We start from the raw sequence: 26,513 nt of genomic DNA on the forward strand, positions 1-26,513 counted from the left end.
AGTCCATCTTAGGCAAAGGATGATCACCGTTCTGGAGAGCTGCTGGACTTGCTGCAATAGTTTATCTATTATATGTCGCAGTTGCGAGACATGTACATCTTCGTCAGGATTATTTTTCTCTGACACCCTCTTATCTTTCGATACCATTATGCTACAATTATCTATTGATTTGTCTTCAGATATAATTCAGTGAACATGTGATGTGAATTTGCCATTTATATCTCAGACTCCTACCCATCGACGGGTGTGTAAGAGAGCCCGCATCTGAATCCAACAGCGACCAAATACAACCACGCACTATTTTTCCGACAATATACCGAAACTTTTGGGGCTACTTACACACCCAGCCGACTGGCAGAACTTGCAGGTGGCGCAAAGTTTGCTCGTGTTGATTTCGTTCGATTGGGACTGACCTGTAGGAGTGACACAATAAGTGTGACGACGTCAAGTATATGTACCGCATTAATTCAAATTTTTTCATTTGCCAAAGGCGCTGTACTGCCATCGTGATGGCTTCGCTTCCCCTAAACTATGACATGCCGTCGATAGACACCATACGCACTACAGTCCAAGAACGGTTTGGCTTCATACCTTGTAATTGGCAAGTGCAGTCTGCTCGAGCGCAGCTGAAGAAGAGAGATGTTGTCACTTTGTCACCTACAGGCTCTGGAAAAACACTCACATTCTGGATACCTCTCTTGTTCAACAACGGCGGCATCACCATTTTGATCACTCCACTCACAATCCTCGGAGACAAAAATGTCGCGGAGCTACAACAAGTCAACATCCCTGTCGTGAATCTGTCTGCTGCAACAGCAACAGACGCAACATTCGAGGTAAGGTATAGTTCATAGCTTGAATATTATGACTTACCTTTACATATTAAACAGGATATTGCCGCGCGAAAGTTTCGTGTTGTAATTGTCAGCCCCGAGAGAATATTATCGGACCGTCGCTTCGATACCTTGTGGAAGACACCACAATTTGTCAACAAACTTTTCAGCATTACCTTTGACGAGGCGCATTGTGTCAGCCAATGGGGTGGTGACTTTCGCCCATCCTATGCCGAGCTTGGTCGACTTCGTTGGCTAGTACCTCCGCATGTCGGGTTTCACGTAGCATCTGCAACACTGCCGCGACACGTGCTAAATGATGTCAAGTCCATTCTTCAGATGCACGACCATCGAACAACCGAAGCACGTCGCACCAATGACCGTCCGAACATTCATTTAATGGTTATCGAGATGCTAGACCCGTTAAACAGCATGCATGACCTAAAATGTGTCCTCAAGTTTGATGGTGACGCACCTCCTCCAAAATTCATGGTATTTTGCAACGAGCGCAAGGAGACAGAGCGATTATGTGAATTTGCACGGTCAGAAGCTCCATCTAACATGGCCAAAAAACTGGTCTGGTTTCATTCAGGCATGAGTGCCGATTTTCGAGCTGAGATGATTGAGAACCTTCGGCAGGGAGAAATATGGGGTATCTTCTGCACAGATGCAGCTGGTATGGTCAGTCATTATATTTAAACATATACACGAAGCTGACATCTTACAGGGCCTAGACCTTCGTGACATTGCGCTAGTAATCCAGTGGAAATATACCTCATCACTTTGCACACTCTGGCAACGCTTAGGCAGAGCAGCGCGAGATATCTCCACGGAGGCAACTGGGATTTATCTAGTTGAGCCACAGTACATTGATCATCAGAAAGAGAAGGCAAGAGCAAGAGCCAATGCACGCACAGCAAAACGAAAACAAGTTGACGACAATGGTGGAAGTTCCCAAAAGAAGCAGAAATCAACAAGTATCACACAAGAAGCGAGTGTGGGGAATCGGACGGAAGGTGGAGATCGGGATATGAGGAATCCGCAACACGCCATCCAACGCATTATTCCAACGGGCCTCAATGACGAAGAATATGAGGGTGCTGCAATGGATGCCTACATCAATGCTCGAGCTCGTGGATTCTGCCGTCGCAGTGTCTCAGATGAATATTTTGACAATCCCCGTATCCCCGTCAGCTTGAGTACGTACCTAATAATGTATGTGACCGCTTGTGACATTCATTAACAATTGTATAGATGCCAGCAGTAGATCCCTGGTGTGTCATGCTGACTGCGTGCGTTGTATTATCAGATCTTCCCGCCTATGCTGTGACTCATGTCATATCGGCTCCTTCATCCTTCCCGCACCCACCACGCAAGCACCCAAGCAAACTCGAGCACCAAATAAACTCAAGACACCTGACTATCAAATGGGCCCTGGAGACTTTGCGTTGCGAGATGAACTTCAGGAGTGGCGAAGACAGCAGCTGATAGAGATTGGTGCAGGCGGAGATGACTTTTTCGGTGTGCAGCTGATAATGGCAGATGAAATTCTACACCGCATTGTTGATTTAGCGCATTTCCGCAAGATTGACAGTGTTTCCTCAATTCGCGATCAAGCCAACTGGCGCTACTGTGACCGATGGGGCTCTCAAATACTCGAAATCATCCAAAAGCATTGCCTGCCATCTGCCGACAACGCACCTCCCTCTGCCGCAGAACATACTGTCACCTTTGCAACCAATCTCGATATCAACCAATCTCCTGCAAACAAGCAACCACGTCAAAAAAAACCATCAACATGTCGTGCATGTGGTCGGGCAGGACATATTGGTAAGTTTATGGTGTTTTTTGCACTCGTACAACTACTGAACTAAGTTCTAGCATCAAACCGTTTGTGTCCGAAGTATGTACCTAAGCAGCAAAGAGGTAGCCGGTCGAATGATGAAAACGCAGCTCCATCTGCAGGTTAGTTATTAACGAAATCCTCCGGCTCTGCTTCATAGCGCTCTTCACCAGTCGTTGTTTGGCTAACTTTTTTCTGTTGTATCAGCTTCATTCCAACCGCAATCTGGTCTTCAATAACTCGCTTTGAACTCCTGTTTTGTGGTATATATGCCAACGTTGACTGGATATATGATCGAAGCTTTTCAATCGTGGCCGCCATGTTTGGGTGTGTGTGCTGGATAGTTCGGTTTTTCAGGTAGAATGCATTCTCCATGATGACGTGGCAGTTGCGGAACACCTCAATCAACGGTGATTGTTTGATGATGTGGTCAATTGTGCGGTTTGGACCTGTACCTGCAAAGATGACCTGCCAAATACATGAGGACACGAAACAATAATGTTGTCACCAAAAACCACCACCTTCGTGTACAGATTGTTTCGCTCCACTAACCAGTCCACAGCTCGAAAAGCATTGGATTTTCCCGTAGGATTGCAAAGTAAGTTGAGACGTATTATGTGACTGTCTCATCGTGACTGAGTTATTGATGCCTGCGTATGACGGGACAGTTTGCTCACCACAAGTCTTGGGGATATACATATCGTAAGTTTGTTGAAAACTTGTTGATTTGTGCCGCATACTTATGCTTGCCAGTTGCACAAAATATATAGATCCACGGCAAGAATGATGCCTCGACTCGTCCAATATCACCAGCATTCATGGCCTGGCAGAGATCAACGTAGAGTAGCTGATCCCGATTCCGAAGACATTGGTTTTCAAACTCTTCGTCCCGTTCACTAACTGGTCTGGCACGTAGTTCACCAAGCTTGTCTGATGTTGCAACATACTTGTTGACAATTGCTTCAGACATCTCCACAAGCAGATCCCACCCCGGCTCCGATTTTCCAAACTTCTCCAGTGTTTGCCATTCGACTGGCTGTCTTGACTGTGCTTCGAGGCGCCAGCATTCGAGAATCGAAGCATGCAGGTCATGGTGTATGACGTCATGCATGCGTCTGAACCCAGGTTTCGTCGATATCCGCCCTGTCTCTTGTGGTCGCAAGATGCCTACATGCTGGAACATGCTATTCGAGTCATCTCGGCCTTCTTTAGGTTGAAGGTACGTCCTCCATATTGCGTCCGCACACGCCATTTTATAGTGAAACAACCCTGGCAGGAAGATGATGTACTGGAATCGATTTTTTGGCGTGCTCTCAATTCTCCGTGTATCACTAACCGTGTCGAGCCGTTCCTTGGTGAGTAAATCACCATGAATGAGCAAGACGTGTTCTGACATGTCAACATCTCCAGCTGATTCAAAGTCCTTATCTGTGGGATCTCCGATTCCTCCTTGTCGCAGCAAGTTCTCCATCACCTCCATATTTCCATCAGCAGTCGATTGCTTAATCCTCATGGAACGGAAAGGTATTTGTTCCGTCTTTGTGACAGGTATCCGTAATACTGATTCCGGCTCTCCAAGTTTGTCCGCAAATGTTCCAAAATACCGGCCATGTTGGACAAGAATATTTCGTACATGCCATGCGAAGGCAGTGAGCCGTGGGCTGATACGTTCACCTGGTTTGGGCCTGCTGTAAGTGTCATTGATGTGATGTTTTAGCATGTCAAATTCATCGATTTCAACAGCCACTATCGAAGGTGCAGGGTTACGAGAATCGGCAGCCCATAATGCTGTTGAGCAGCGTAGTGCATCAGGGTTATCGACGCCTACAAGAGGCAATGAGGTAGCGGATGTTGCGCTAACGAATGTTGAACGATGGCCAATGGTAGGTTCCGAAGTTTTGAAATCGATGTCGAAGTTGTCATACGCAAAGGACACTTGGAGTGATCGAATACCTTGCTTGATGTTAGCTGCAATTTCTTTGGACATTGAGTGTATCGCATTGTGGATTGATGTGACGCTGATTGATAAGCCCGCATGTGCCAGGACATCAATAACCTTCTGCGGAACGCTCGTGGAGTGGAAGAATACGCCAAGGAGACCTTGTAAGTAATTGCATCTTTCATTCGAGCTCTGCAGAATAATACTGATGCACACAACAGTTTTCTGTACAGAGTGAGTCCACGAGCTTCAGTGCGATGTAATGGAACTGACAATTATCTGCAGTGTTGTGTTTCTTGCCTCTACTTGGGCATGGGACCGTTTCGGCGGATGCTGCTTGCATGAGTCGTTCCTTTGTTCGTCCGAGTCACTTGTATCTGACATCGCAGATTCATCTACCCCATTGTCGCCACCAATCTCTCCAAGGTCACGCTCCGCATCCGCAAACACTTCTGTCATTACCATATCATCAGCCGTAGCTTTTCCCGTGCTCCGTCGTTCATCAGAAGCCTCGAGAAGCGAGAATATTAATCTCCAAACAGTCGGTGCGTGTTTTCTGATTTTTTCAGCAAGCTGAGGCATAAACAAGTTTTCTAGCTGCTCTGTCGTCGCGGATTTGGCGTGGAAATGCAATCTGTTATCCTTTCGTGCTAGGTCTTTGATCTCTGCACTGAGTGCTGACCTCACGACTCCATGTGCCCACAAAGACATTGATGTGCGAGTGTTGGGATACTGATAGAGGTGAGTGCAAATATCCAAGCCGTTTCGCACTAGATCATTCTTCGCTGACTCGTGGGTCTCCTCTGTGCTTTGCAGAAGTTGTTCTATGAAGTCTGAGATGGTCATCTTGTTGACCTCCAGACACTGCAGCACGTTGTTGAGCCTTTGCCATATTTCACGGTCCATCAGTCGAGGATTTGGGTGTTGGTATGCAGCATTATATTCAGCACAGTATGTAGACGAGTACTTGTCAACTAACACGCCTTTCAAGCATGGTGAACGTTGACAGTGGATTCTCACGAGCGTCGACAAAAATTGAATTAATGCGGTACATAAACTTGACGTCGTCACACTTATTGTGTCACTCCTACAGGTCAGTCCCAATCGAACGAAATCAACACGAGCAAACTTTGCGCCACCTGCAAGTTCTGCCAGTCGGCTGGGTGTGTAAGTAGCCCCAAAAGTTTCGGTATATTGTCGGAAAAATAGTGCGTGGTTGTATTTGGTCGCTGTTGGATTCAGATGCGGGCTCTCTTACACACCCGTCGATGGGTAGGAGTCTGTTTATATCTATGAAAACCTTCTTCTCGCCGGTTTCCTGATGCTTCGATGGTGGGAAGCGCATGGTGGTGGGAAGGTCACTCAGGATGTGGTGAGTCTTTCTTTCTTTTCACGCATGCGATGGCCAATCTTCACCATCAAAGATGATTGCTGCTGCTAGTCCTAATCCTTTGGCGACAACTTGAGGGCAAACTCACTCCCAAACACCGTGGCCACACATGCTGATACAAAGCCTATCGCCCACCAACATCAAACTCCCCTGACGAAGCGGCGTGTCGTGATAAATTATGGGGGGCCAGCGATGTCGTTCATAGGGAGCATGACGATTAGTTTTTGGTGGAGCGGTCTCCTCCGGCTGACGAGGGTGCTCAAGGCGGTGATGATTTCCTACAGGACGCTCTTGCGCGGTACACTACTAGTGCGCACATCTTTTATCATGTCTTTGTGGATCTAATTCGTGATTCATATCGTATTTGGCCCCTCCTAACCAGTTCTGGAGCACAAAGTCACGCCAGCAGATGGGAAAGACACTCGAGCACAGCGCATGCCCGCTCCCCTATCAGCGAGTGTGCGATGCGTGGATCCTTTACTGAGCGCCCATTACGCACGCCCTCACCCACGCCCTGCTTCCAGAATACCTCTGCTCATTACTACCGCCTGCGACCGATGGACCGGTAGGCCATGTAAACCCTTTGGTTTTATTTTGCCCAATTCCATCCACTGCACCGAGGCGCTAGAGGCTGCGGAAGGTGAGAAAGAGCGCAGTAAGACTGGCTGGGCGCTCACACAAACAGATAACCTTCGATGGCGGGCTGCGCTCGTCATTGTTCCCTTCTTTTCGGCTGCATCTCCTAAAAATTCAGTACCTCTGCTAATGGTCGTACCCTCCACACCTGGCCGGACAGATCGTCAATCATTCTTCCTCGTTCTGGTGCCCATTGCTCCATTTCAAAAGGCAAGCACAATATCTGTATTTATTCCCAGACTTGCATCTGACGACGCGCGAATAGCCTTATCTCAGGCTACTGTAGCGCCTTCTGCGCCCACAGCGGCAACAAAGAAGGCAGCCCAGAGCACATCCATGACTTTACGCAGTCACCGCTTGGCGCAGGTGCGGCAAGCGAAGGGGTAAAGCAAGCTCACGCAGTGAATCTTGCTGGCCTCGTGTGCAGCAGTGTTCAACAGCTAGCAAGGCCTCACTCTTCGATGCGCTGTGCTTCACCTTCATATGGGCGCATTTGCACGCGATCGACTGTATGCAGCTCTCTGCCGGGTGCATCCTCATCAACATTTTAAATACATATCCTCGAGTACAACCGTGTCCGCCTTCCTTTCTGACCCTGCCTTACATCTGTGGGTATCTAGCATTTGTTCCCAATTGTCACTTTGAATCCGGGCATCTTGTTTGAGTCATTCTGGTGAGCTTACTGAGGCAGTTGTTCAGTAAGAGGTTCGGATGCATTATTCTTCCCATGAGCTCTTCGCGCGCCGCTAGGGATTTTTGCAATAAGGTATTATATAATGCGAATACAAAACAGGATGGCCTTGTAAGGTCATGGGCATGGGGCGCCCTAATTATTTTAGCCCAATACAGTCCCTCACCTCGCATTACATGTCTGCAGCAAAACACAGACAGCCTAAGGGCATGCAGCGCAATGATAAGATCTCAAAGCACCCTCACCTGAATGGGCCTCCCCAGTCGCCTCCCACATCAAACAGTGGGTCAACATGTTGCGTGCACTCCCATACCCCAATCCACTCAGCACCCCTCTTCTCCCCTCCCACCACGATCTGTCCCCTACTCGAACTGTTGGGAATGTCATTTGGGACGCATGGCTTCATCTGTGAAATCAGTTCTTCTCTAGTGCCAGCCAGTCTTCTGGGCGTCCATGCGCAACATAACCACCATAAGCGCAGGCTCTCAAACAGAACAAAACTGTACAGAGAGGGCCTAGTCAAGCATCTACTCGATAGCCATGGACTCACAGCAACAACACTCTGCCCTAGCCCCACCAGCGACCTATCTGGCCCCATCCAGGGTCTTCAGCCATTGTGGGCGTCAAAGTGTCCGCACCCTGACTGCTCCTTTTGGTCCGTGATGCAGATATCCAGAGGTTCTGTCAAGAGTCAGCAAGGAAATACTAGAACTCACGTCTCCTCAGCTCATCCTGAGCACGCAGCTACTTATCTAGCTGATGTTTTTGAAACTCGATGGATTTATCGTCCATTCAGTAAAATTGTGGATGCAAACGACCCTCTGGTTTCAATTGTCTGGCCTTTGGCTGAAGGGTATACCCCAGCACTTGCAGTAGAAGGCATACAGACGTCCTCCTCGCAAACCTTTTCTCATCTTACATCCACAACTCCGATCTACCCCCAGTATTTGATTGACCTCCAGTGGCCCACCTTCATCGATAACTTGGGTGCACAAGCAGACTCTCTTCGCGGGCTGATAAAGCTTAGGTCTAAGAAGGAAGTGCGGTCCTTGGCGGGAGTTGAAAGGCAGCTTGAGCTTGGCCTCATTACCATTCGGAAGCTCTACAGGTCATATCTAGTTGACGTCCAGACCTATCTATCTTCGAAAGGGGATGTGCAGTTTCGCCAAGCAGTAACAATGAAGTGAGTACCCTTCCGGGCCTTCCCATCCAATTTATCCATAGCTCACTATCTACTCAGCACCAAAGCGCACTTCAGAGCGCTGAGCCGGGTTTCCTACTACACCTACTCCAGACCTTTGTCTCGCTGCATCTGTATGTTGATCAGATGGATCCATGCAGAGCGCGCTGGGGCCTTGGCGCCATTTGGCACTCTTCGCATCAGGAGGAGTCTGGCCCAGGAGTATGCTGCCAATATGCTCTACCATTACCTCATTCAAACCAAGAATCCCCGCCCGGCTGCGCTTCTCCAACTTATGCACCAACTGCTTGTGACCCTTGTCAAGCAGAAATTTACGGACCTAGAGCTGATGGCATGCCCAACGGATTATGCCCTATGCATCGGCTCACTGGCTGACGGCGGCGGCTTTCTACTTGCTTCTGCTACCACCAAGACTTGCGCGGTGCTACAGCACAACTTTTATACCGTCATCATCCACTCCACTCGGCTTGAAGACCGCGGCCATCAGCGCTTCATTCCTTTCAATTTAAATAATTTCACAGGGGATCCCGTACCTGATACATGTGAGGCACCTCAGCCTATGGAGGAGCCGGTTGCCACTCCAGATGAGGGGGAAGGCGCTGATGACTGCGTGGTTGCGCAATTCCGGCAAGTAGAAGAAGAGTTTGTAGATGGTCATGATGATGGTATGGATGCAGACGAAGAGTCCATGCTACCGCATGAAGCTGAAGGCGAATGGGACTTTGAAAAAGAAGAAACCTTTCACTCTTACTATCTAAATGGTGACACTGCAGAGAACCTAGGTGACACACAAATTTGGGATGCTATGCGTTGCGCTAATATGAGTGACATATTTAGACACATACCATGACCCACAGTCTTCTCTTCCAGCTCAGCGACGCCCAGCAGAGATTGTATCTGGAAAAGATCAAGCTCCTGGATCATCTTCGGTCTTAAAGTAAGCAAGTTTGTGATGGCTATTGCACTTGCTTACCCGACCGATAGCATTTTGGCGGAGAACCTACCCTACCTTCAGCCTTTGCTCGCCAGTCATCCCTCGTTTGCCACACCATACAATAAAATAAAAACTGCCTGGTTTGGCTCAAGGCCAACAGCATTTAAGGAGCGGAGGGACTACGGTTTTATCTTTGCTGAAGACGGCACTGCCATTACTGTGCGAGATGGTGAAGACATCTCCCAGAGTATCCTGTTCTCAGATCTTGGGAAATTGGCTAAAACTGCAATAGCAGATGTATCAGAGCGGCTAGCGGAGTGCTTACCAGGTGGTTGCCAGGGCATTCTTCAACAGTTTCATGGCATTTTCAGCCAGTTAGTGGATGACCTCGGTAGTCCCGATGCGATTTTCCTTCAGCCTTCCAACCGCATTCTTCTACAGCCGCTGCTGGACATGATGTTACAGTGCCTGATGGATCCAGAAGAACCCACGCATCATATCATGTGCTCTTCCTCTTTGATTAATGAGGAGTGCGCAAGACAGTGGCTGGATTTCAGTGAACGAATTCTTGGTCAAACTATTGTGGCCTTTCTCCTGACATGCGGCATTCCCCCTCGCCCCTGGCAATTTCGATCCTTACTATTCCAGTCAGATAGCAGCACTGGGAGCGCTCGTAACCTCTATCTATTAGGCTCAGAGCTTGTTATAGGGAATCCGGAAGCAAAGCAAATCAATCAACTTACACGAGAGTGCCTGTGGGCATTCCCTCCTAGCCTTGCCCCGCTCATCTTGTTCTACCTGGCCATAGTAAGGCCTTCTGTGATTCATATCTTAGGCCTTATTCATTGCGCCAATCAAGCTCACACAACCCACATCTTTTCACATACATTCACTACAACTCGCCATGAATTCCCCCTCGTTTGGAATGGTAGCGATGTCAACACCGCACTGCGCGCACACACATCCTCCCTCAACGTTCAGTTAACATGCGGTCTTTTACGAAATGCAGTCACAGCAATGTACTACCAGTTCTTCCCCACTCTCTCACAGTCTGAATCCGCAGGTGCTCAACCAGTTCAAAAGGCAGGGAGCAATCGCCATGGGCCTTCAGATCATGTTCCCCCTGCTTTAGGGATGTCATTTGAACAGGCTCGGAAATACATCTCCGCTAGCCATGCCCTGCAGGCGTTGTATGGGCTGCGGCTTCCTGATAATAATCTACCAGGAAGGAATTCAACCATTCTGGGTAACCTGAAGCACACAAGCCTTGCTTTGAAGGAAGCGAGGCTTTGCATCCGCGAAGAATATGACCTATACAGTGCCCACTTGCCTGCTTTGTCAGGGAAGGCAGCTCGCATCTTAGATGCTGCGCCATACGTATGTCTCAAAGAGGTAAGCAAGGAGCCCCAACCGCCAACTCAGCTCTCATATAACTTTACTCAGGGCATGATTGGTGACGAGGTGCTCCGGCGCATATTACATGTGGTTTTATTTGGTGATTCCAAACCCTCTGTTCTTGATCGTCCTCCTCCGGGAGGGTACCTGGTTACCGATGTATCGTGTGCAGTGGTTCTGGTGAGAGTTGGAATTATTCATCCATTTCATAAGACTTAGGTGGCTCCGAAGATCATACAAGCTATTGAAGAGCAAGAGCATGGGTTTGAGTATGATTTGACTCGACAAACAGACATTGACGCCATCATACACTTTGATGAAGTAGAGAAGAAAGCACAAACATTTCTAGCAACGCTGAAAGATGACTTTCCTGAGGCGTGGACTCAGCTATGCTTCCAAGTTCATGGGCTCTACCAGAAGGCGCCAGGTGCAGATGGAGAAAGGTGTTGGGTATTGAGGGGTATTCCTAGATAAATGTTATTATATACGACTAGTACTAGGACATTCACAAATTCGCTTGGTCGCCACCATATCCTGTATGCCCGGGAAACACGACTTGATCTCGGGCATCAAAGGCACCGACCAGCATTCATTCGGGTCGAGGTCAATGTCAGTTAGCTGAGATAATTGGGGCGAGGGCAGAATAATGCTGAACGTGGTATAGAGCGCGGTCGCGCGGAAACGGGAGGTTAGATGGGCGTCAGTGATGTTGGCGGTTTCGTGGATGGAGTCCCAGCTGGCAGTGACCGTCAAAGCGGCGAAATGGGACAGGTAAATGGAACGTACTCGTCGTGGCTGTATATCCTACACCAAACTCTTCTGAAAGATGATTGTTGTCTAGTGTCTGGAATATCCTTGTACGATAGTCGTCAATTAAATGGAAAAGAGCAAAGATAAACATGACCTACCTCGCCGTGCGCAAGCAAGTGCAGCGCAGTAGCAGAATTCTCCATGCCCTCCGCATTATCTTGCAGCGCGGGTACGTCGACCGTATCCCCCACGCTGAGCGCCTTGCCCTGGAGCACCTGCCTCACAAAGATCCCCAAGATCTGCACGCGACCATCATCAGTACCATGTCCAAACTAAGGGGGATAGATGATTTACGCACCCCAATCAACCCGTGCCCCCGTTCTGCTCTCAGTCTCGTTGCTTTCGCCTTTATCACCGCATCCACTTGCGCATCCACCAGACGAGCTTTCTGCTGCAAATGTCCGCCTGTCACCAGGTGGCGGCATCAAGAGGAGTGTCCTTACGATGATCATTGTAGTCAAAAAGACTAAGCACCAGCGATTCCTGAATGACGTTGACCAGGATGAACTCCATCCATATTGGGTTGTATCTGGTGATTAAAGTGAGACCGAGCAAAGTAATATGACGAAAAGTGCTCACGCGCTCTGCTTATGCTCAGGTTCTCGCGAGTTCCTCGCGGTTATTGATGCTGATGCTGACGTAGAGATCAGGAGAGCCTCCGCCAATCTTATTGGCCTTAAGCCCGCGACCAGCCTCAACAGGGACTTGAGCGACGCCAATAGAGACCGGCTCCTTTCTCCGAGCGTGATAGCTCCTCTACACGAGAAGTAGTCAACAATAAAGAAGAACCGAGGAGAGGAAAAGAACGTACAGGTGGGCCTGCTGTGCACGGGACGTCGACTATTGGCGGTTCTCGCGACTCGATGCCTTGTGCATCTGGTCTGCGCACCATGCCAGAGACTAGGTTTTGAGTCCAGCTGAAAGGGCTGGACCAGGATTGCGTGTGATAATCAGTCGCTCTGTGTCGACTGAAGCGGCGGCGCCAGAATGAGGGAAACGTGCGTCGACGCGGTGGTGGGGCACTGCCGTCATGCTGTCCATGTGATTGAGTATGCAAGGTAGACCGTCGTGCATCGTCAAAAAACCCTGGGGGTACTCGACGGCGCGGAGCATCTTTGATCTTTGGAGCTGGTCGTCGTGTAGTGTCAACCTGGGGGAGTAGATCTGTTGTCAATGCGAATTAGGATATCTTTGTATCCAAGCTTACATTGTTGGACATAAGGCTAGCGTCTTTGACGAATCAATGGCGATAGCAGAGTGATATAAGCCAAGCGCTGAAGCAGGATCTCTTCTATCCGCTTATCGAGGTCAGCCACCCACTGTTCAAGATTAGCGTATCCCTCCAGGTTCAGGCGATCGATCTGCATGTATTCAGCACACAAACAACGACGACAAACAATAACTCACAGCAGCTTGAATCTTGCCTAGATGTTCTGAAAACGCCTCGCTCGTATATGTGCAGGTTGCGAGATCCTCGCCTGCTCGAGGAATGTTGCGATACAGGTCGATCACGTTGTTAGTCTTATCCTGTAGGACAGACACAACGCTCGCAAACTCCCGCACAAATTGGATATGTCGGTTTTCGCGTCCGTCGGCACTACTAGCACACCGTGCAGTGTCGTTTTGGTTGACAAAGTAATCCCACTTGATGCTCATACCTGGACAAAAAGCGTCAGATACGATGAACCGACGGTCCGAATCTAAGCACCTTTGGCAACCATCCGCTGAGCCTCGCTCCGGTATTCAGCAACCAACCATTCTATGCCCATATTATTCTCTACCAGATCCAGAGTCTGTCCGTAGGTCCTGACAGTCTCCATGAGACTGACAGCATGAGGATATACTCGCTTCACATCCTTCGCCATGGTCGCAGTCCCTGACAGAATTGAAGAAAGGGCCAGCAGCCTTTGCGGTCGCCTTGAACTCAGACGACGAGTGAGCATTGGAGATGTGTTGCTTGAAAGCCTGCAGGTCATAGTTAGATCGCTATTCCCCGGGTTTGAATCATTGTACTGCTTACAGGACATTCAGTCCAAGGCTCAAGGGACTTGTCGCTACCGGGCTCGACAGTCTCGATGGGAACGTGCTGGTAACCGCCAAGAGGAGCAACAACGGCGGTCTCATTAGCGAGGATGATCTTGTTGGGAGGGTTGGGAGGGAAAAGACCCTGGAGGAGGGCGATAGCAGAGTCAAGATAACAATACCCTCACTGCCCACCTTGGCATGGACGTGGACCTCATGGGTGTCCACAAGGTCGGTCTTCACGTCCGCGATGTATGAAGGAGAAGACGAAAACATGTGGGTCGAATGAAGGAAGGCTCCGAGCTGGTGAGATCTTGCGGACGTTCTTGTCATGGCACAGGATCAGCCGCTTGCGGGTCCCGGCGTGATCTTGTGCCTCATACGTGGCCTTGAGAGTGCGCGTTGGAGCTATGCATTAGATCTATCCAGCCCAAGCGTAAGCACAGCAGCAGAAATGTATGAGAAAACTCACGTCTGCCAACACCATCTTCAGCTTGTCGCCTTCACGCTCGCATGCTTTTCCGGCGTTCCTCACAGACTACTTTTCGTGGGACGCATCATCCCTCGCTGCTTCCTTGGCTGCTGCTTTCGCTTCCTGAAAGGTTACATCAGTGTTGGAAAAGGAAAAAGAAATGCATGCATTTACCTCGTAAGCCGTCTCACGCTCACCATAGTGGTTCTCGAGCAATTCTAGTTGCGTGATAAAGATTGGGGCTGCTGTGGGAAAGAGTGTCAAAGGGACTGGCGGTATAGGTCTTCCAGATGGGTGGCGTTATGAGGGAAGGTATGCCGTGAGTAGTGTCTCTCGTGCTTTGGAGTTCGACTCCTAATGCTAATTCAAGGTAAAGATTAGACAGATACCAAACGCACACCCTTGCGTGCGAATCCGGCCGAATTGTTGACGCCTTCCTCGTTGAAAATATGGCTGTAATCGTGCGTCAATGAGATCATCCCTCCTAGACTCCTAGTACTTACGGCGAGCAGACTTGACAATTAGTGCTCAGCGGGCAGCTTCGTCATGGCATGACCAATTTGCCAACAAGAGAAGGAAATTGGTGACTTCCGCTCAGTGTGGTGCCGGAACACTCCGGCAAGGTCGCTGATTCATAGATTGGAGCGTGAGAGACTGTGAGAATATAGTATCGAATGGGGGAGAAGTAGACAATGGAGGAGAAAGCAATCATGCGGGCGGAGATGCGAGTCCTTTGGATGAGGGCGGAGAGGGTGGCGGACTGGCGTCCGATCAAGCATCTGGTTTCTCAGCATAACGCGTGAACAGTTCTAAGAGTGCAGGGCGGGACAGCGTAGACTAAATGACAATCAGTTTCGCAAAACTAGATCAAACCGAAGAACATACCTTCTGAGTCTGACGCACGAAATGCGCAAAGATACTAAAATCAAATCGCCCGCTGTGACTGGCCATGAGCAATTTGGCGAAGCGCTGAAAGTCAGAGAAGTTAAGAAAACTCTGGCACTTCGTGACGGCTTGCTCCGCCTGAAGCAGTAGTTTTAGCTCCTCTGTCGAAGTGTTGACATTTAGGCGTCTGCAGAGCTTCTCCACTTCATCAAAATGCAATTTCCGGTCGCTCGACTCATCCGATGCCGTCCAGTACTGCTTCTCCCAGATCGCATGTCTGATCTCTTCATTTCTGAATACATCCTCAGCTGAAGCGATCAAATGACGGTTTTTGTAGGCACCATTGAGAATGTAGACGGTGGTAATCCATCTGTCTTCATAATCCTGCGCGAGTTGGAATCGTTTGGCAATAATAGCAGGCGTCTGATGAGAAACGAAGCTCCTTGATATTCTCGATAGGGACTGCGAACGGTCCAGTAGGTCAAAAGCCCAGAGGAGAGTTGCAGTTAAAAGTACGTACTTCTTGGATTGCCTCATGATCTGGCCTTGATCAGGATCGAGTTTGAATATATGATATATTTGTACGGTAGGGGCGCGTTGTGGGGTGATATTGATCGAAGTGCTGAGTGAGATAAGGAGGCTGCGAGGCTCAAGAAAAGCAGGGCATTCCTCACGAGCCTTGCATGCACATCAGTGAATTGAGTCGTCCTTGATATTGTAGTCGTGGGAAGTATAGCATGATTTAATTATGCTCTCGCCAGCATCACCAAAATTGCCGAACTCAGACACCACGTGATATGTGGCAAATTTAACCACGTGTGCGATACGCGTCAGCTATTGTAAGATACACCAGCGATGTTAACGTGTCAGCACGACACCTGTCCGTCAGACTCGCTGTCGGATAGATACTACCCTGTCTTTTGTGTACCTGTCAGACATCTGCTAGATAGTAAGATGTATCGTAGTAGTACATATCCAATACATTAAGTGCTAGTTGTTATCATAGGGCCCCATAACCTTCCTGGGCAAGTACATCATCATCAAGCTCTTCGCCGTCATCAGCTATCACTCTGTCCTCAACGTCCTCGTCACCTTGGCCATCCTGTTCCTCGTCTACCTCAAGCCCGCCATCATCATCCTCTGACTCTGAGCCCTCACCTTCCACACCTTCTTCAGAGTCTGAACTGTTGCTGCCGGCTTCGTCGTGTCCCTCGCGCTGGAGAAATTCATCCCAGTCACGCGTGGCCTTGTGGCCTACTCCGCCACCACGAAATCGCATAAACATGTCTCTATCAACAAATCTGTAAATAGGTAGTGTCAGAATGAGTCCGAGGATGAATTTAAGTGCACTTACATATTTACATAGTAAAAGCGCCAGTCCGAGTGTTCCTCACACGAGTCACTCTTTTTCCGTGCAAATGTTGGTCCAAGTAATGTGTTAGTAGTTTCGAAATTGAATGCAGGAATTAGGTGAACGCCGCGGACAACTGAATTGGGGTCCAAGAATCCGAATGCATCAGGTAGGCTGTCTTCGTCGAAAAATTCGAGGCGCTGCAGGCGTTTTGCAGCCCAGCCTGCGGGTGAGACGTCACGACGGAACCAACGAACAAACAAACAATCGATGCGGGTTGGGGGAGTACACGGTAAAGTGCCGTGTCCACGGTGCTCGACATTCACATGAAAAATCTGTACGACACGTGCGTACCAATATGGGTGAGTGCGCTCATCTTCATGAGATAGCACCATAATATCAGCGCGGGTCCTGGGATTGATTGTATCTTGCTCCCGTCGAAGGTCATACGTTGTATAGTTGACACGGAGGATGTTGTGTTCGAAAATCTTGTTGTCGATGATGAGCACTGAGGCACGATCATCGTCGGAGAATTCGTGTTCATCACCATCGTAAGTAATGTTACGAAGTCGAGCAAGGAGGTGATCTTTTAGTCGGGGTATAAAATTCTAAATCAAACATGAGTGGCCCACAACAGTGATACAAGGTACATATAACTGACCTTGATTGCGGGATCGTCTCCTAGGCCGCCTAGCCAAGACGTGAGATCGTGACTTGTTCGCGAATTTTTTGCGATGTAGTAATGGTCCGATGGTGAAGTACGTTCACGCTGACGCCGTGGCTGAATTTCGTTTTCGCTGGCAAAGTGCTCACGAGCAGCAATGACTTTCTCGCAGAATCGCTCAATGACTTCTTGTGATGCGATACTTGTGATCATTGTCTTCTTGGTCTTCGAAGTCCGTGGGTACCGTCGTTTTGAGCGTCGATGCTGCAGTTCACCCTGGTAAGTTGAAATGTGTCAGTTAAAGTTGATTAGACGCAAAAACACTTACTGGTTGGGTACTATAACTATCCGTGGTCCCCATACGCCGAATGGTATTCGGATAATCACCGAGAGCGTGATATTTGTATGTCTGAAGGTTGAGTGACTTTTGCTTCGCTCCGGCAGACCTTCCTAGAGCAGTCTGAGGGTACTTAGCAGCAAGTGCAGCCTCGCGGCGGCCACGAGCTGCATGTTCGTGGGGCAGCTCAGTAGTGTGATAATGAGTGCATACCGTGCGAGAGAATTTACGGACTGTCTGGCCTAGCACAACAGTTGCTGAGTCAAAGAACGATAGCGTGTCTTCGGTGTGTAAACGGAGCTTCGCGTAAGCGTGCCAAGTCGCCAAGTCGAATAATAGATCCAGTATGATTTTGTTGAAGGGTTGGTCTTCGTCTTCCTCTGGAAGAAGACCTTCAAATACCGGTATTGCACACTAGAAATGGTCATTAATAGATTTGACGAGACAAAACAAAACCTACCTGTAGAAGGTCTTCGAAGTCACGAGCGGCAAGTCGTTTCATCGCCGAGGCATTTGCATGGAAACGTCGAATAGTTCCCCTTCCGAATGTGGGTACATGCCGGTATCTGTGACAGTAGTCAGTACTGTTAATCCACGAAAAATGAACTCAAACTCACCTCCAGTTAAGACTGTTGACCGCCGATCCTCCTGCAGCGAAGAGGATTCTCATCAGATGGGCAAATATTGCCTTCCAGACGCCCAGCTCGAACTCATGGAGTAGGTCCACAACGAACAGCGTGAAAAGGTTGAATAAAAATTGGAAAAGACGCTCTGAAAAAGCATTCTGAGAGTAATGTGAGTTAAGCATGCAGCATTAGGTAGGAGAAACACTTACTCGAGTCGGAACAAGTGATTGTGGGCCTAATATATCTTTGACATGCTTGCCTTCGATCCCTGCACCCTTCCGAAAGATGAGCTTCCGAGCTTTTTTGATTTTTTGACGGCGAGCTTCGTCGTCAACACGTGCAGTTGCCTCGCGATGCGTCATGTCAGACTTTGTTCCCATCCTCGGAACGTTAACCTTCTGGACAAGGCATCGAGGGCACGGATACTGGCCAAGGAACTTGATGTTTGCAAGAAGAATCCTGGTAAGATGCGTAAGACAGTGTTGTAAAATCAACAGACCACCTACTTCTCCGGATAATCAGCAGAATAGCTGAAAAACCGTGGAAAGACCCTTCGTGTCACTCCATCACCGCAACGAATAACAATACCATGTTTGTATGCGCGCATGAACTCCTCATCAAGAAGGAGCTCCCATATCGCGTGCATTAATTCACGCTTGCAATGGGTATGTATCTCTGCCGTTGAGGCTTCACCAAAGACCTTCCGGTACCTATCTTGAAAATCATCGGGAAGCTGTGTTCATAGCCGCTGGTTGATTAGTGCACTGGTAGGATTAATGGGACATGACATACCGTTGGAATATAAGCTACATGGTGGCATGCGGAGGCAGTTGGCTTGCCGCGGGTGTACTTCGATTGGTTTCCGAAGAAGAGGTAGAATGGCCAGAGGGACGCATCACCAAAACTAGCAAGGTGCGTTGCATCGGACCACATCATTAACGAAGCCACTACATGTTCGAGGTTATCGTCAGCTGCACGAGGAAGAGAATTGACTTCGGCATAAGCCTCTCGCATCGCAATGGAAGAGTAGGCTTCAGAAAATATCTCGATGTTGCGTCCATCGGGGGTTTCCCACATTTGCTGAAACGGGGTCATATGGAAAGTCGACGAGGCACTGTCTTCGAAAACCGAGGTGATAATGTTAGTGAGGGATCGGTGGTGTACTCCCTCGATTTCGAGCTGAGGGGCATCGGCTTCAGAGTGCCACTTTCTCTTCTCTTTCGGCAGAGGAATCTTCACTGATGACTTCTGCCAGCCATCGTCTGCACGGAATGGATTTGAGGTATCTGCAAGGTAATCTTCAATTAGCTTCTTCTCACGTGGGATGCTAAATACACGAGCGTCCTCTCGTTTATAATGATCGTCGTCAAGGAATGTTGTCAGACGGTGCATTTCTGCAGCTGACTTGGTGGTCGAGCCCGAGTATTGCCAACACATTAGCAGGCCCGCTGTTGGGCTGCTGAAGGCATCGTATAGATTGTCGCGCGTGATCTCGGGTGGTGGTAATGGAGCGCCAGTCGAGCTTTTTGATGCCTGCTCGGTTGCATTGCCTGCGGCATCCAATGTGGGAGCGTCACAAACACTATCAAGCACACCTCCACCCCTGGGAATTAAGGTAGGACGTGTAGGGTAGATGCGGTAGAGTCCCATCGAATCAGGCTTTGTTGTGAAAGGGAGGGGCAGGGGGTGCTGATGGCCATCATTCTCGTTAATTTGCAGAGCCTCGGGCTCTACAATGGGCTCATTCGCCTGAGGCATATGCTCGAGATGGGTCGCAGAGCCTGGAAGATAGTCGATATAGCGATCTGGCATACGTATCCTGCGACCGGAGCGAGCAGATCGTATAACAGGAGCAGGGACTGGTTCTGGCAAGGGAGGTGAATGACGGGGTGAGGCATTAGATGGTCCAGCAAGATTGTAGTCATCAACCTTGAGAATTCGTGTCAGTAAGACTTGGATACACAGTGCCGCAGACTCACCTCCATGTCATCAGCGAGCACCATGCCAATGTCATCGTGCATCTCATAATGGCGTACTTTTCTTTTCTTCGTCTTGGACTTGCCAAGGCTTTTCTTGAATGCGCGCTGTTCAGCGCATTGAGCCTCGTGGCTGCTCAGACGTTTCTGAGACGAAAATGTCTTGCCGCAGCCTAGACAGGTAAGGTCGTCCATCAGAGGTCTGAAGGGGTGTGCTGGTCTTGAAGTTAGAATGATACTTCATGTCAAATATAATCAGCGCACGCACCTAGCTAAATACGAGAACCTGTGCTTGAATGGCGAATTCCATAGCTGATTTGCTTACATGGAGGATCAGACGTGCTTGAATAAATTTGTTATATCTCATGATATATACGGTACAGAAATTGGTGTACAGGAATGTGGAAATAGTGTTACTCAATGGTACGTGGGATGAGAAGACTGCGAACATGTGCGCGGGTGCAAGGACGCGGAACAGATGCAGAACATGCTGAAAAGAATGTCAGATTGATCACTCGACTACTGGAAGACGTTTGACTTACTTGGGATATGAAACACAGCAGTAGTGTTGACAAGGCTGGATAACACTGGAATAAATGCACGGGACCTTGTGGGAATTCGGCCTGTGTCGACGAATCGACGATTTGATCTGTGTAGGATGTATTAGGGTTAGGGTTAGCAAAACGTACCTTCAATATGTTTGCCTAGTGTCGAACGGCAGTTTCGAGGCTGAAAAATAAACGCCAACTTCAACCTACGTTGTGCAGTATACCGCCAACTGGTAAATAAATTAAAACATCTTCGCAACTCAAGGTACCACCGCCAATGCCATCAGTTAAAAAACGGATAGTGTCTGGTGCACCCACCACATCCTGAGTACTCGCCGCTCGGAAGATTATCGAGAAATTCGTCAGGAACTAAGTCCTCGTCTCTCCCAGGAGCATCCGCTGCAGCATTGCGCTATATATGTATATATGAGACACCCAAGAGAGTGGTAAAAATGGAGTGGGCGCACCTCTTTAGCCTTCGCGAAAGGAACGTCGACGACGGGTGGTGCAGCATGATCGGGTCGCCAGGTGAGTAGGTGTCGTACGTGGGCTGTGAACGCTGAGTGATGTGGACGATGGGGAAGGAGAGCGTTTACGCCTGAGACAGGATCATATGGGTTGTACATGAACTGTACGCCAATGGTTTTGTCGAGGAGCGTCACTTGACCAACGAAGAACCGGACGGAGTTCAGCCAGGGAATAAGGACGCGAGAGATAGCGTCGCGGAAGCGCAAGTGACATGACGAAGGTTATGGGAAGGGGGGTCGCGTGCAGGCGAGTCAAATGGGCAGGCATGAGTTGTTCTGGGGACAAGTTGAGTTTGGCGCGATACAGGTCTGTAGGGAACGCGTGAGGCAATTTTTCAATGTCGACCTTTTCAGTGACAACGAAGCGGCTGCTGCGCTGTTTGCGTGGAGGCTTGCCGACGATTGGGATTGCATCGCGTGGACCAGAACGTAAGCGATCCAGGGTGTTGGCGCGTGGAGGAGTGGAACAACCATCTAATCCAATGGTGCTGCGCTCTGGAGAACTATATGGGCCTGAGCGGGGTGCTAGGTCAGAAGTGGGGTCTGAGCTAACGACAACGATGGGGGGAATGGGTGATGGGTTCCCTGTGGAAGTGTACCTGCAATCAGGTGCAGAGGGAGTGATAGATGTGGAGGAAGCAGGACGACCAGATGACGAGGCTCCTTGTGAAGATAGAGATGAGTGCCGGTTGCGCTGGTGTTGGACATGGAGACTGCGCGAGTGGCCTCTGGGAGATTTGGATTAGCCTAGCCAAGGGGTGCATGGAGGAGGGGAAGGTGATACTCCCTGCGTATCTCGGGGCAAAACGGGCCATACCGGACTTTGCAGGGAGAGAGGGAAGGAACCAAGAAAGAAAAAAAAAAGAAAAGACATACCAGCAGAGGGTTCTGGACGGGGGCGGGTTCTCAATCACTGGTGCCAGCGCGCCGACTTACAGCACAACCGGCACCTCACGAAGTGTTAATATAAGCTAGAGAGGATAAAATTAGTACATTGACTGCTGCAGGATCGTTGAGTCTGCGCGGAGACCTCCAGCCGCAGCATGACCCTCACCCACAGCAGTCAAAATATGAATAAAATAAATTGAGTGTTCCCAGGGCGCCCTGGTGCTCAGGGACCGAGCCTCACAAGTTAACAGCGGACGTTTGCAGATCAGCGCCTAAGCAACTGAAAGTGTCCGCATGATGCGGAGCTGCACGTAGTGCGTGTATCGGTGGCTGGTATGAGCGGACGCCCTATGGTACTAACTGAGGAGCAAGAACGAGAACTTTGAAAATTTTGATTCCAACAGATCACGTGACTGACGGAAAATTCCGGTAAAGCCAAGATGGCTCGATTTTATCCCCAAACTTTAATCTTATAACAAATCCTCATCATGCCTAATATCATCAGTACCGCAGAGCCCCTTAATCTGGCCAACAGAACCAAATTTTTCCACGACAATGTCGTCGTCATCGAGGTCGATAACCTTCTCGCCGGATGGCCTACTTACACACTCGATTTCACACCGGAGCATCCAGGACCACTGGTAAGTCAATTTTTATTGTTTGAATTGCTCAATATAACTGATATCTACATAATAGAAGCTGATTTTACGCTTGAAGGACGCGTCAAATTTTCGATCGACCGAAGACGACGACAGCGAAGATGAGGCAGAGGGAACAGGGAAAGTCAAACCTAAAGTTGAAAGGTAAGTACTGGCCGCATTCTGCCTCTCATTTATATACTAACATACTCTGACTTTTCAGTGAGTCACCACCAGTCGAGGACGAAGCAGACGTCACCATGGTCTGTGAAGCAACCTTAAAGTACGTTTTTTCTTGCATATCTTGATTACTCGTTGACCTCAACTATAGGGATGTGCCTCTGTGCTTGACCGTCAAACCCGTGCAACTACATGGCACACCTAAGGACCCTCCTTCGATCATCCTCTTACGGACGAAGTTTGAGCAGGAGAATGGCTATACTTGGCCCCCTCGTCGTGGCTTCAGGAAGATGTCTGCAGAAGAACCTCTCAATCACGTTGACGCGTTCATGACACTTCCCGCTGCTGTAGCAGCATTAAAGTTAGAATGAATCCGGTGATTATTTCTTGCACTCTTTCTTTATTGTATTACTATACTTGCTGTCTCACTTCACATGTGTCCTGCTTCACGCACTGTTGTTATATCACCTCCCATGGACATTGTCTCTTATAGTACTTACAGTAATACCATTAAATTGTATTTCTTGTCATCACAGTATCATTGCGCAAATCATGCAAAGTTCGCAATCACGTGACTTACCCCAAACGACATGCCCCAATCCGCACCATACCCCTTGACCCTTACCCCACCACTATGGCACGGCGTCGAAAGCGATCTCCAAGTCCCTCAGCGTCTGAGACAAGCTTACAATCATCCTCAAGTGATTCCGAGGACCAGTCTCGACACTCGCACAAGAAGGGGTCCAGTAAGAGGAAGCACACTGCCCATAAATCAAAGAAGAAAGATTCTAGTGCTGATCCGCATGAGGAATATATCGCAGCTGCGCGCTGCATTACGCGTTGCGTTGACATGTTCTGCAAAGTCGACAAAGTCATCGATATTGGTACATTACTAAAACAGCACGAACTCGCAGATGCTGGACACTTATCCGAGGACGAAGATGAAATAGCTCATCGAGAGAATCAACTATCAAAATTGTATGTATGAATGCAGATTATCCTACTGATGCGTGTGGAATGATCTTTACTCCATAGGTCTCAGAAAACCCGGGACAGATACCAGCTGAACTACAAACGCTTGCTCGAGCTCGCACCTGGATTGAAAGCTTTCATAAGCTCAAAAGACCAGAAGAAGACATCGGAACTTAGGAAAATTATTAGAAAGGTGAGTATATGCGCATATATGCGCATACATACACCCATTGATGCTTTTTCGTGTACGCTTTAGATGGAATCAACCATTTCAGGTACTCGCTCGGACGATTCAACACGTTTGAAGATCCAGATTGGTAAATATGTTGCTCTGGATCCAGCAAAACACCCCGTATCTCCACCTATCGATGATGGCAGTGGTCGCAGATCTCATATGGGCATAAACCATCCGGTATTAGCCCGTTTTCTTTGTCCGATCGGCGAGATCGACAGATTCAAAGAGGACCCGAAGGCGTAGGGTTCATTTGTTTGCTGATTAGTATCTGCACTACTGACTTTACTTTAGGACAATCGAGTGCCTGCAAGATGGCAAAATTAAGCTGACGGCAGACGCATTTCCAGCATTCCTCTGGAAAGGTGATCTACCTGGGGATGACTATGACCCGAACGACTTGATGGACGGTTTTCTGGAGGGCTTCACCCTCGAACGTGTGGGTATATCCATGGCTTGCTCCTTTATGCCTCTCACTTTATTTGCAGACGATGCGACATATATTCACGGGACCTTCTACCGCTTTGGGCTCCCAATCACGCGGGACGCGAGCATGCAACGCTGTTTTGCATGGTATGACCACTGTTGACGCTGCGCACATCGCATATGGATGTGTCCAGGTGCGTTTGTAATCTCATCACTCATAACTCACGTTGAATTCTCGAAGGTGCGCTTTGGAATTAGCTCGAAAAACGTCTGGACCGAGGTGGACGGCGACTTCAAGTATCGTGACTTCTATCGCAACATTGTTGATTTTATCGAAGACTTGCCCGACGAGGACAGGGAGCAACTATTGAAGAACTGGAACCTGTAAGATAACCTCTTCATTTTATTATTGTACTAACAGTGCATAAAAAGCAAACTGTTCAATAACGAGGGCGGGCGTGACAGGGCAAAAGACGACACTGACGACTCTGGACCCTCGAATGCTCGTGATGGTAGCAGCGACTTGGCTCGCTTACGTGCACAGATGGCAGCACGCAGATCTGCAGCCAAGACTTCCACTACAAACCCAGAATGCACAGCTGCACCTCCTGCAGTAGCTCGTCCACCACCTGCTCAGGAAAACCCTCCTCCAACTACACCCCCACCTTCTTCACCGGCTCACAAGCTCTTGACCCCACGTCCTATTCCACGTCCACGGCCTATTCCACGGCCTGCAAAAACACCAACACCAGCACGTCCATCTACTGTTCAGGAGGACGCACCTGCACCACCTCCAAGGACACCTTTACTGTCTTCACCAGTGCGCAATGTCCCACCTTCGCGGCCAGTATTGAGTCTGCCGGCCAAGACCACGTCACGAGCACCAGCTGAAACTGAGTCGCAAGCCAGTAGCGATAAATCTGACAGCGACTTAACAGAGCCCGATGAGGAAGATGACGAACCTCGGCAGAAGCGGAGGGCATCAGCCAAGCAAAAGGGGAAATCCAAGGCAGTTGAACCTATTTCGCATGAAGAACCTGAACCTCCAGCCCGTCACAAACGCAAGGCAGCTGCTCCTACCAAGAACACCGCCACTAGATCGACGAAGAAGCAGAAGAAGAAATAATGATCATTCTCATATCCGGAACACCTCGTTTGTACTGTTTTCCTGTCGCTTTCCATTGCTCTATCATTTCACTGCATGCACTAGCCACGTCACTGTATGTCTTACAATTCCTCGTTCACACTGTAATACCTTGTACTAGATGGCAGACAATCAATTTCGTGTTATATCGCAATGAGAATGGAATGTCTGAATATCTCTCAGTGGCGCTCAATATCTGATGAAGTCTGAGCGTCACACCATTTCTGAATGCTGGTGACGACGTCAACCTCGACTGACGTCGTTACTAGCGTTCCTATGGATGACCAGACATGGTCGGATTAGGGCTGACACCGTCGATATGTGTGATACCTTAGCCATTGTCAGATACTACTATATCTAACCATATCTGAATCGAGCAATTTTGGTGATGAGATATTAGTTTCTATACAGTGAGAAATTTGAGTTGTACATACATACCCATGGATGCCCGCAAATCCAGCTTAACATGAACAATCCCATGAAAATATGCGACATTCCTCCTTTGTAGCCGATTAGGGGTGGTAGCACACTCATGTCAATTGTTTTGAGCTTTGTCGTCTTGCCTAATCTCGTTTTTGAGTTACAATATTATTTAAGACCTTCTCTTGGAAAGTTTTTTTTGGCACTTATCAGCAGATCTACAATACCAGTAGATTTTGCCACAAAGCCGTGGCATTTCCCCCTTGCAGCCGATGAGCAGTGGTAGTATATTTAATCCAACTATTTCGTGCATTGTGATTTGCCTTATTTATGTGTTGAATTACAATGCTATGCAAGACCTTTTCGTGAGAAGGGGTAGATTTGGTGTTGGACAACAAATGTATTGATCGGTTGTGGCGCAGTAGCGTGCATCTCGCCACACTGCTCGAAACCCGCCTTTGACCCAGGCGAATTCGCCTGTGAAACCCTCTGCACGAAATTTTCTGAGCAGGCCAACAATATTACTAGTGTCG

The 26,513-nt window shown here is 48.8% G+C and overlaps 12 protein-coding genes across 12 annotated transcripts; 4 read left to right on the forward strand and 8 right to left on the reverse strand.

Moving 5' to 3' along the window:
* Positions 1-536: 536 nt before the first annotated feature.
* On the forward strand, positions 537-2,707 carry DEU56DRAFT_744060 (P-loop containing nucleoside triphosphate hydrolase protein; the record flags this gene model as incomplete). Its single annotated transcript, XM_041349051.1, has 5 exons — positions 537-836; positions 891-1,409; positions 1,473-1,514; positions 1,561-1,930; positions 2,088-2,707. 5 exons carry the CDS (start codon positions 537-539, stop codon positions 2,705-2,707), a joined length of 1,851 nt encoding a protein of 616 aa, XP_041204356.1.
* A 92-nt stretch (positions 2,708-2,799) lies between these two features.
* Positions 2,800-4,822, reverse strand: DEU56DRAFT_744063 (uncharacterized protein; the record flags this gene model as incomplete). Its single annotated transcript, XM_041349053.1, has 4 exons — positions 2,800-3,144; positions 3,195-3,297; positions 3,354-4,337; positions 4,662-4,822. Coding segments are annotated over 4 exons (1,593 nt in total), but the record flags the coding sequence as incomplete, so codon positions are not given.
* A 78-nt stretch (positions 4,823-4,900) lies between these two features.
* DEU56DRAFT_584983 (uncharacterized protein) lies at positions 4,901-5,692 on the reverse strand (the record flags this gene model as incomplete). The annotated part of the gene is made up of 1 exon (XM_041346936.1): positions 4,901-5,692. A coding segment is annotated over exon 1 (621 nt), but the record flags the coding sequence as incomplete, so codon positions are not given.
* A 421-nt stretch (positions 5,693-6,113) lies between these two features.
* Positions 6,114-7,330, forward strand: DEU56DRAFT_584974 (uncharacterized protein). Its single transcript, XM_041346935.1, has 2 exons — positions 6,114-6,314; positions 6,388-7,330. The coding sequence occupies exon 2, from the start codon at positions 6,441-6,443 to the stop codon at positions 7,026-7,028; it is 588 nt and encodes a 195-aa protein (XP_041204359.1). The 5' UTR covers positions 6,114-6,314; positions 6,388-6,440; the 3' UTR covers positions 7,029-7,330.
* A 178-nt stretch (positions 7,331-7,508) lies between these two features.
* Positions 7,509-11,501, forward strand: DEU56DRAFT_903808 (uncharacterized protein; the record flags this gene model as incomplete). The annotated part of the gene is made up of 8 exons (XM_041356650.1): positions 7,509-7,614; positions 7,660-7,987; positions 8,129-8,515; positions 8,573-9,315; positions 9,371-9,470; positions 9,518-10,859; positions 10,911-11,042; positions 11,082-11,501. The coding sequence occupies 8 exons, from the start codon at positions 7,509-7,511 to the stop codon at positions 11,334-11,336; spliced, it is 3,393 nt and encodes a 1,130-aa protein (XP_041204360.1). The 3' UTR covers positions 11,337-11,501.
* DEU56DRAFT_585036 (uncharacterized protein) lies at positions 11,105-12,477 on the reverse strand. Its single transcript, XM_041346937.1, has 6 exons — positions 12,252-12,477; positions 12,116-12,201; positions 11,971-12,063; positions 11,771-11,911; positions 11,649-11,716; positions 11,105-11,598 (listed from the first exon to the last, which is right to left on the reverse strand). Exons 2-6 carry the CDS (start codon positions 12,122-12,124, stop codon positions 11,343-11,345), a joined length of 567 nt encoding a protein of 188 aa, XP_041204361.1. The 5' UTR covers positions 12,125-12,201; positions 12,252-12,477; the 3' UTR covers positions 11,105-11,342.
* A 437-nt stretch (positions 12,478-12,914) lies between these two features.
* Positions 12,915-13,862, reverse strand: DEU56DRAFT_585102 (uncharacterized protein). Its single transcript, XM_041346939.1, has 3 exons — positions 13,698-13,862; positions 13,381-13,637; positions 12,915-13,330 (listed from the first exon to the last, which is right to left on the reverse strand). Coding segments are annotated over exons 1-3 (546 nt in total). The 5' UTR covers positions 13,700-13,862; the 3' UTR covers positions 12,915-13,043.
* A 2,039-nt stretch (positions 13,863-15,901) lies between these two features.
* DEU56DRAFT_825868 (uncharacterized protein) lies at positions 15,902-16,973 on the reverse strand. Its single transcript, XM_041354312.1, has 2 exons — positions 16,406-16,973; positions 15,902-16,352 (listed from the first exon to the last, which is right to left on the reverse strand). The coding sequence occupies exons 1-2, from the start codon at positions 16,795-16,797 to the stop codon at positions 16,052-16,054; spliced, it is 693 nt and encodes a 230-aa protein (XP_041204363.1). The 5' UTR covers positions 16,798-16,973; the 3' UTR covers positions 15,902-16,051.
* A 1,812-nt stretch (positions 16,974-18,785) lies between these two features.
* DEU56DRAFT_744035 (uncharacterized protein) lies at positions 18,786-19,466 on the reverse strand (the record flags this gene model as incomplete). The annotated part of the gene is made up of 1 exon (XM_041349048.1): positions 18,786-19,466. The coding sequence occupies one exon, from the start codon at positions 19,464-19,466 to the stop codon at positions 18,786-18,788; it is 681 nt and encodes a 226-aa protein (XP_041204364.1).
* A 117-nt stretch (positions 19,467-19,583) lies between these two features.
* DEU56DRAFT_696426 (uncharacterized protein) lies at positions 19,584-19,859 on the reverse strand (the record flags this gene model as incomplete). Its single annotated transcript, XM_041347228.1, has 1 exon — positions 19,584-19,859. A coding segment is annotated over one exon (276 nt), but the record flags the coding sequence as incomplete, so codon positions are not given.
* A 1,121-nt stretch (positions 19,860-20,980) lies between these two features.
* DEU56DRAFT_585205 (uncharacterized protein) lies at positions 20,981-22,044 on the reverse strand. The gene is made up of 3 exons (XM_041346940.1): positions 21,957-22,044; positions 21,634-21,808; positions 20,981-21,583 (listed from the first exon to the last, which is right to left on the reverse strand). The coding sequence occupies exons 2-3, from the start codon at positions 21,786-21,788 to the stop codon at positions 21,163-21,165; spliced, it is 576 nt and encodes a 191-aa protein (XP_041204366.1). The 5' UTR covers positions 21,789-21,808; positions 21,957-22,044; the 3' UTR covers positions 20,981-21,162.
* Positions 22,045-23,420: 1,376 nt separating this feature from the next.
* DEU56DRAFT_916714 (uncharacterized protein) lies at positions 23,421-25,542 on the forward strand (the record flags this gene model as incomplete). Its single annotated transcript, XM_041357898.1, has 7 exons — positions 23,421-23,764; positions 23,822-23,951; positions 24,015-24,232; positions 24,285-24,429; positions 24,479-24,610; positions 24,658-24,800; positions 24,849-25,542. The coding sequence occupies 7 exons, from the start codon at positions 23,421-23,423 to the stop codon at positions 25,540-25,542; spliced, it is 1,806 nt and encodes a 601-aa protein (XP_041204367.1).
* Positions 25,543-26,513: the final 971 nt, after the last annotated feature.

This window comes from Suillus clintonianus (assembly GCF_016758775.1).
Source record: "Suillus clintonianus strain FC179 chromosome Unknown DEU56scaffold_91, whole genome shotgun sequence".
Lineage (NCBI taxonomy): Eukaryota > Fungi > Basidiomycota > Agaricomycetes > Boletales > Suillaceae > Suillus > Suillus clintonianus.

What these genes read in the sequence shown, in the direction of transcription:
- DEU56DRAFT_584974 (XM_041346935.1), top strand. Translation starts at nt 6,441, where the DNA reads ATGCCCGCTCCCCTATCAGCGAGTGTGCGATGCGTGGATCCTTTACTG.
- DEU56DRAFT_585036 (XM_041346937.1), bottom strand. An exon ending in ACTTGCTTGCGCACGGCGAG is followed by an intron (nt 11,717 to 11,770) that starts GTAGGTCATGTT and finishes CTATCGTACAAG; the next exon opens with GATATTCCAGACACTAGACA. An exon ending in AGGATATACAGCCACGACGA is followed by an intron (nt 11,599 to 11,648) that starts GTACGTTCCATT and finishes GGTCACTGCCAG; the next exon opens with CTGGGACTCCATCCACGAAA.
- DEU56DRAFT_585102 (XM_041346939.1), bottom strand. An exon ending in TCAGCGGATGGTTGCCAAAG is followed by an intron (nt 13,331 to 13,380) that starts GTGCTTAGATTC and finishes CTTTTTGTCCAG; the next exon opens with GTATGAGCATCAAGTGGGAT.
- DEU56DRAFT_825868 (XM_041354312.1), bottom strand. Translation starts at nt 16,797, where the DNA reads ATGGTGCTATCTCATGAAGATGAGCGCACTCACCCATATTGGTACGCA. An exon ending in CGCTTTTACTATGTAAATAT is followed by an intron (nt 16,353 to 16,405) that starts GTAAGTGCACTT and finishes ACCTATTTACAG; the next exon opens with ATTTGTTGATAGAGACATGT.
- DEU56DRAFT_585205 (XM_041346940.1), bottom strand. Translation starts at nt 21,788, where the DNA reads ATGTCCAACACCAGCGCAACCGGCACTCATCTCTATCTTCACAAGGAG. An exon ending in CCATTCCCCCCATCGTTGTC is followed by an intron (nt 21,584 to 21,633) that starts GTTAGCTCAGAC and finishes AGGCCCATATAG; the next exon opens with TTCTCCAGAGCGCAGCACCA.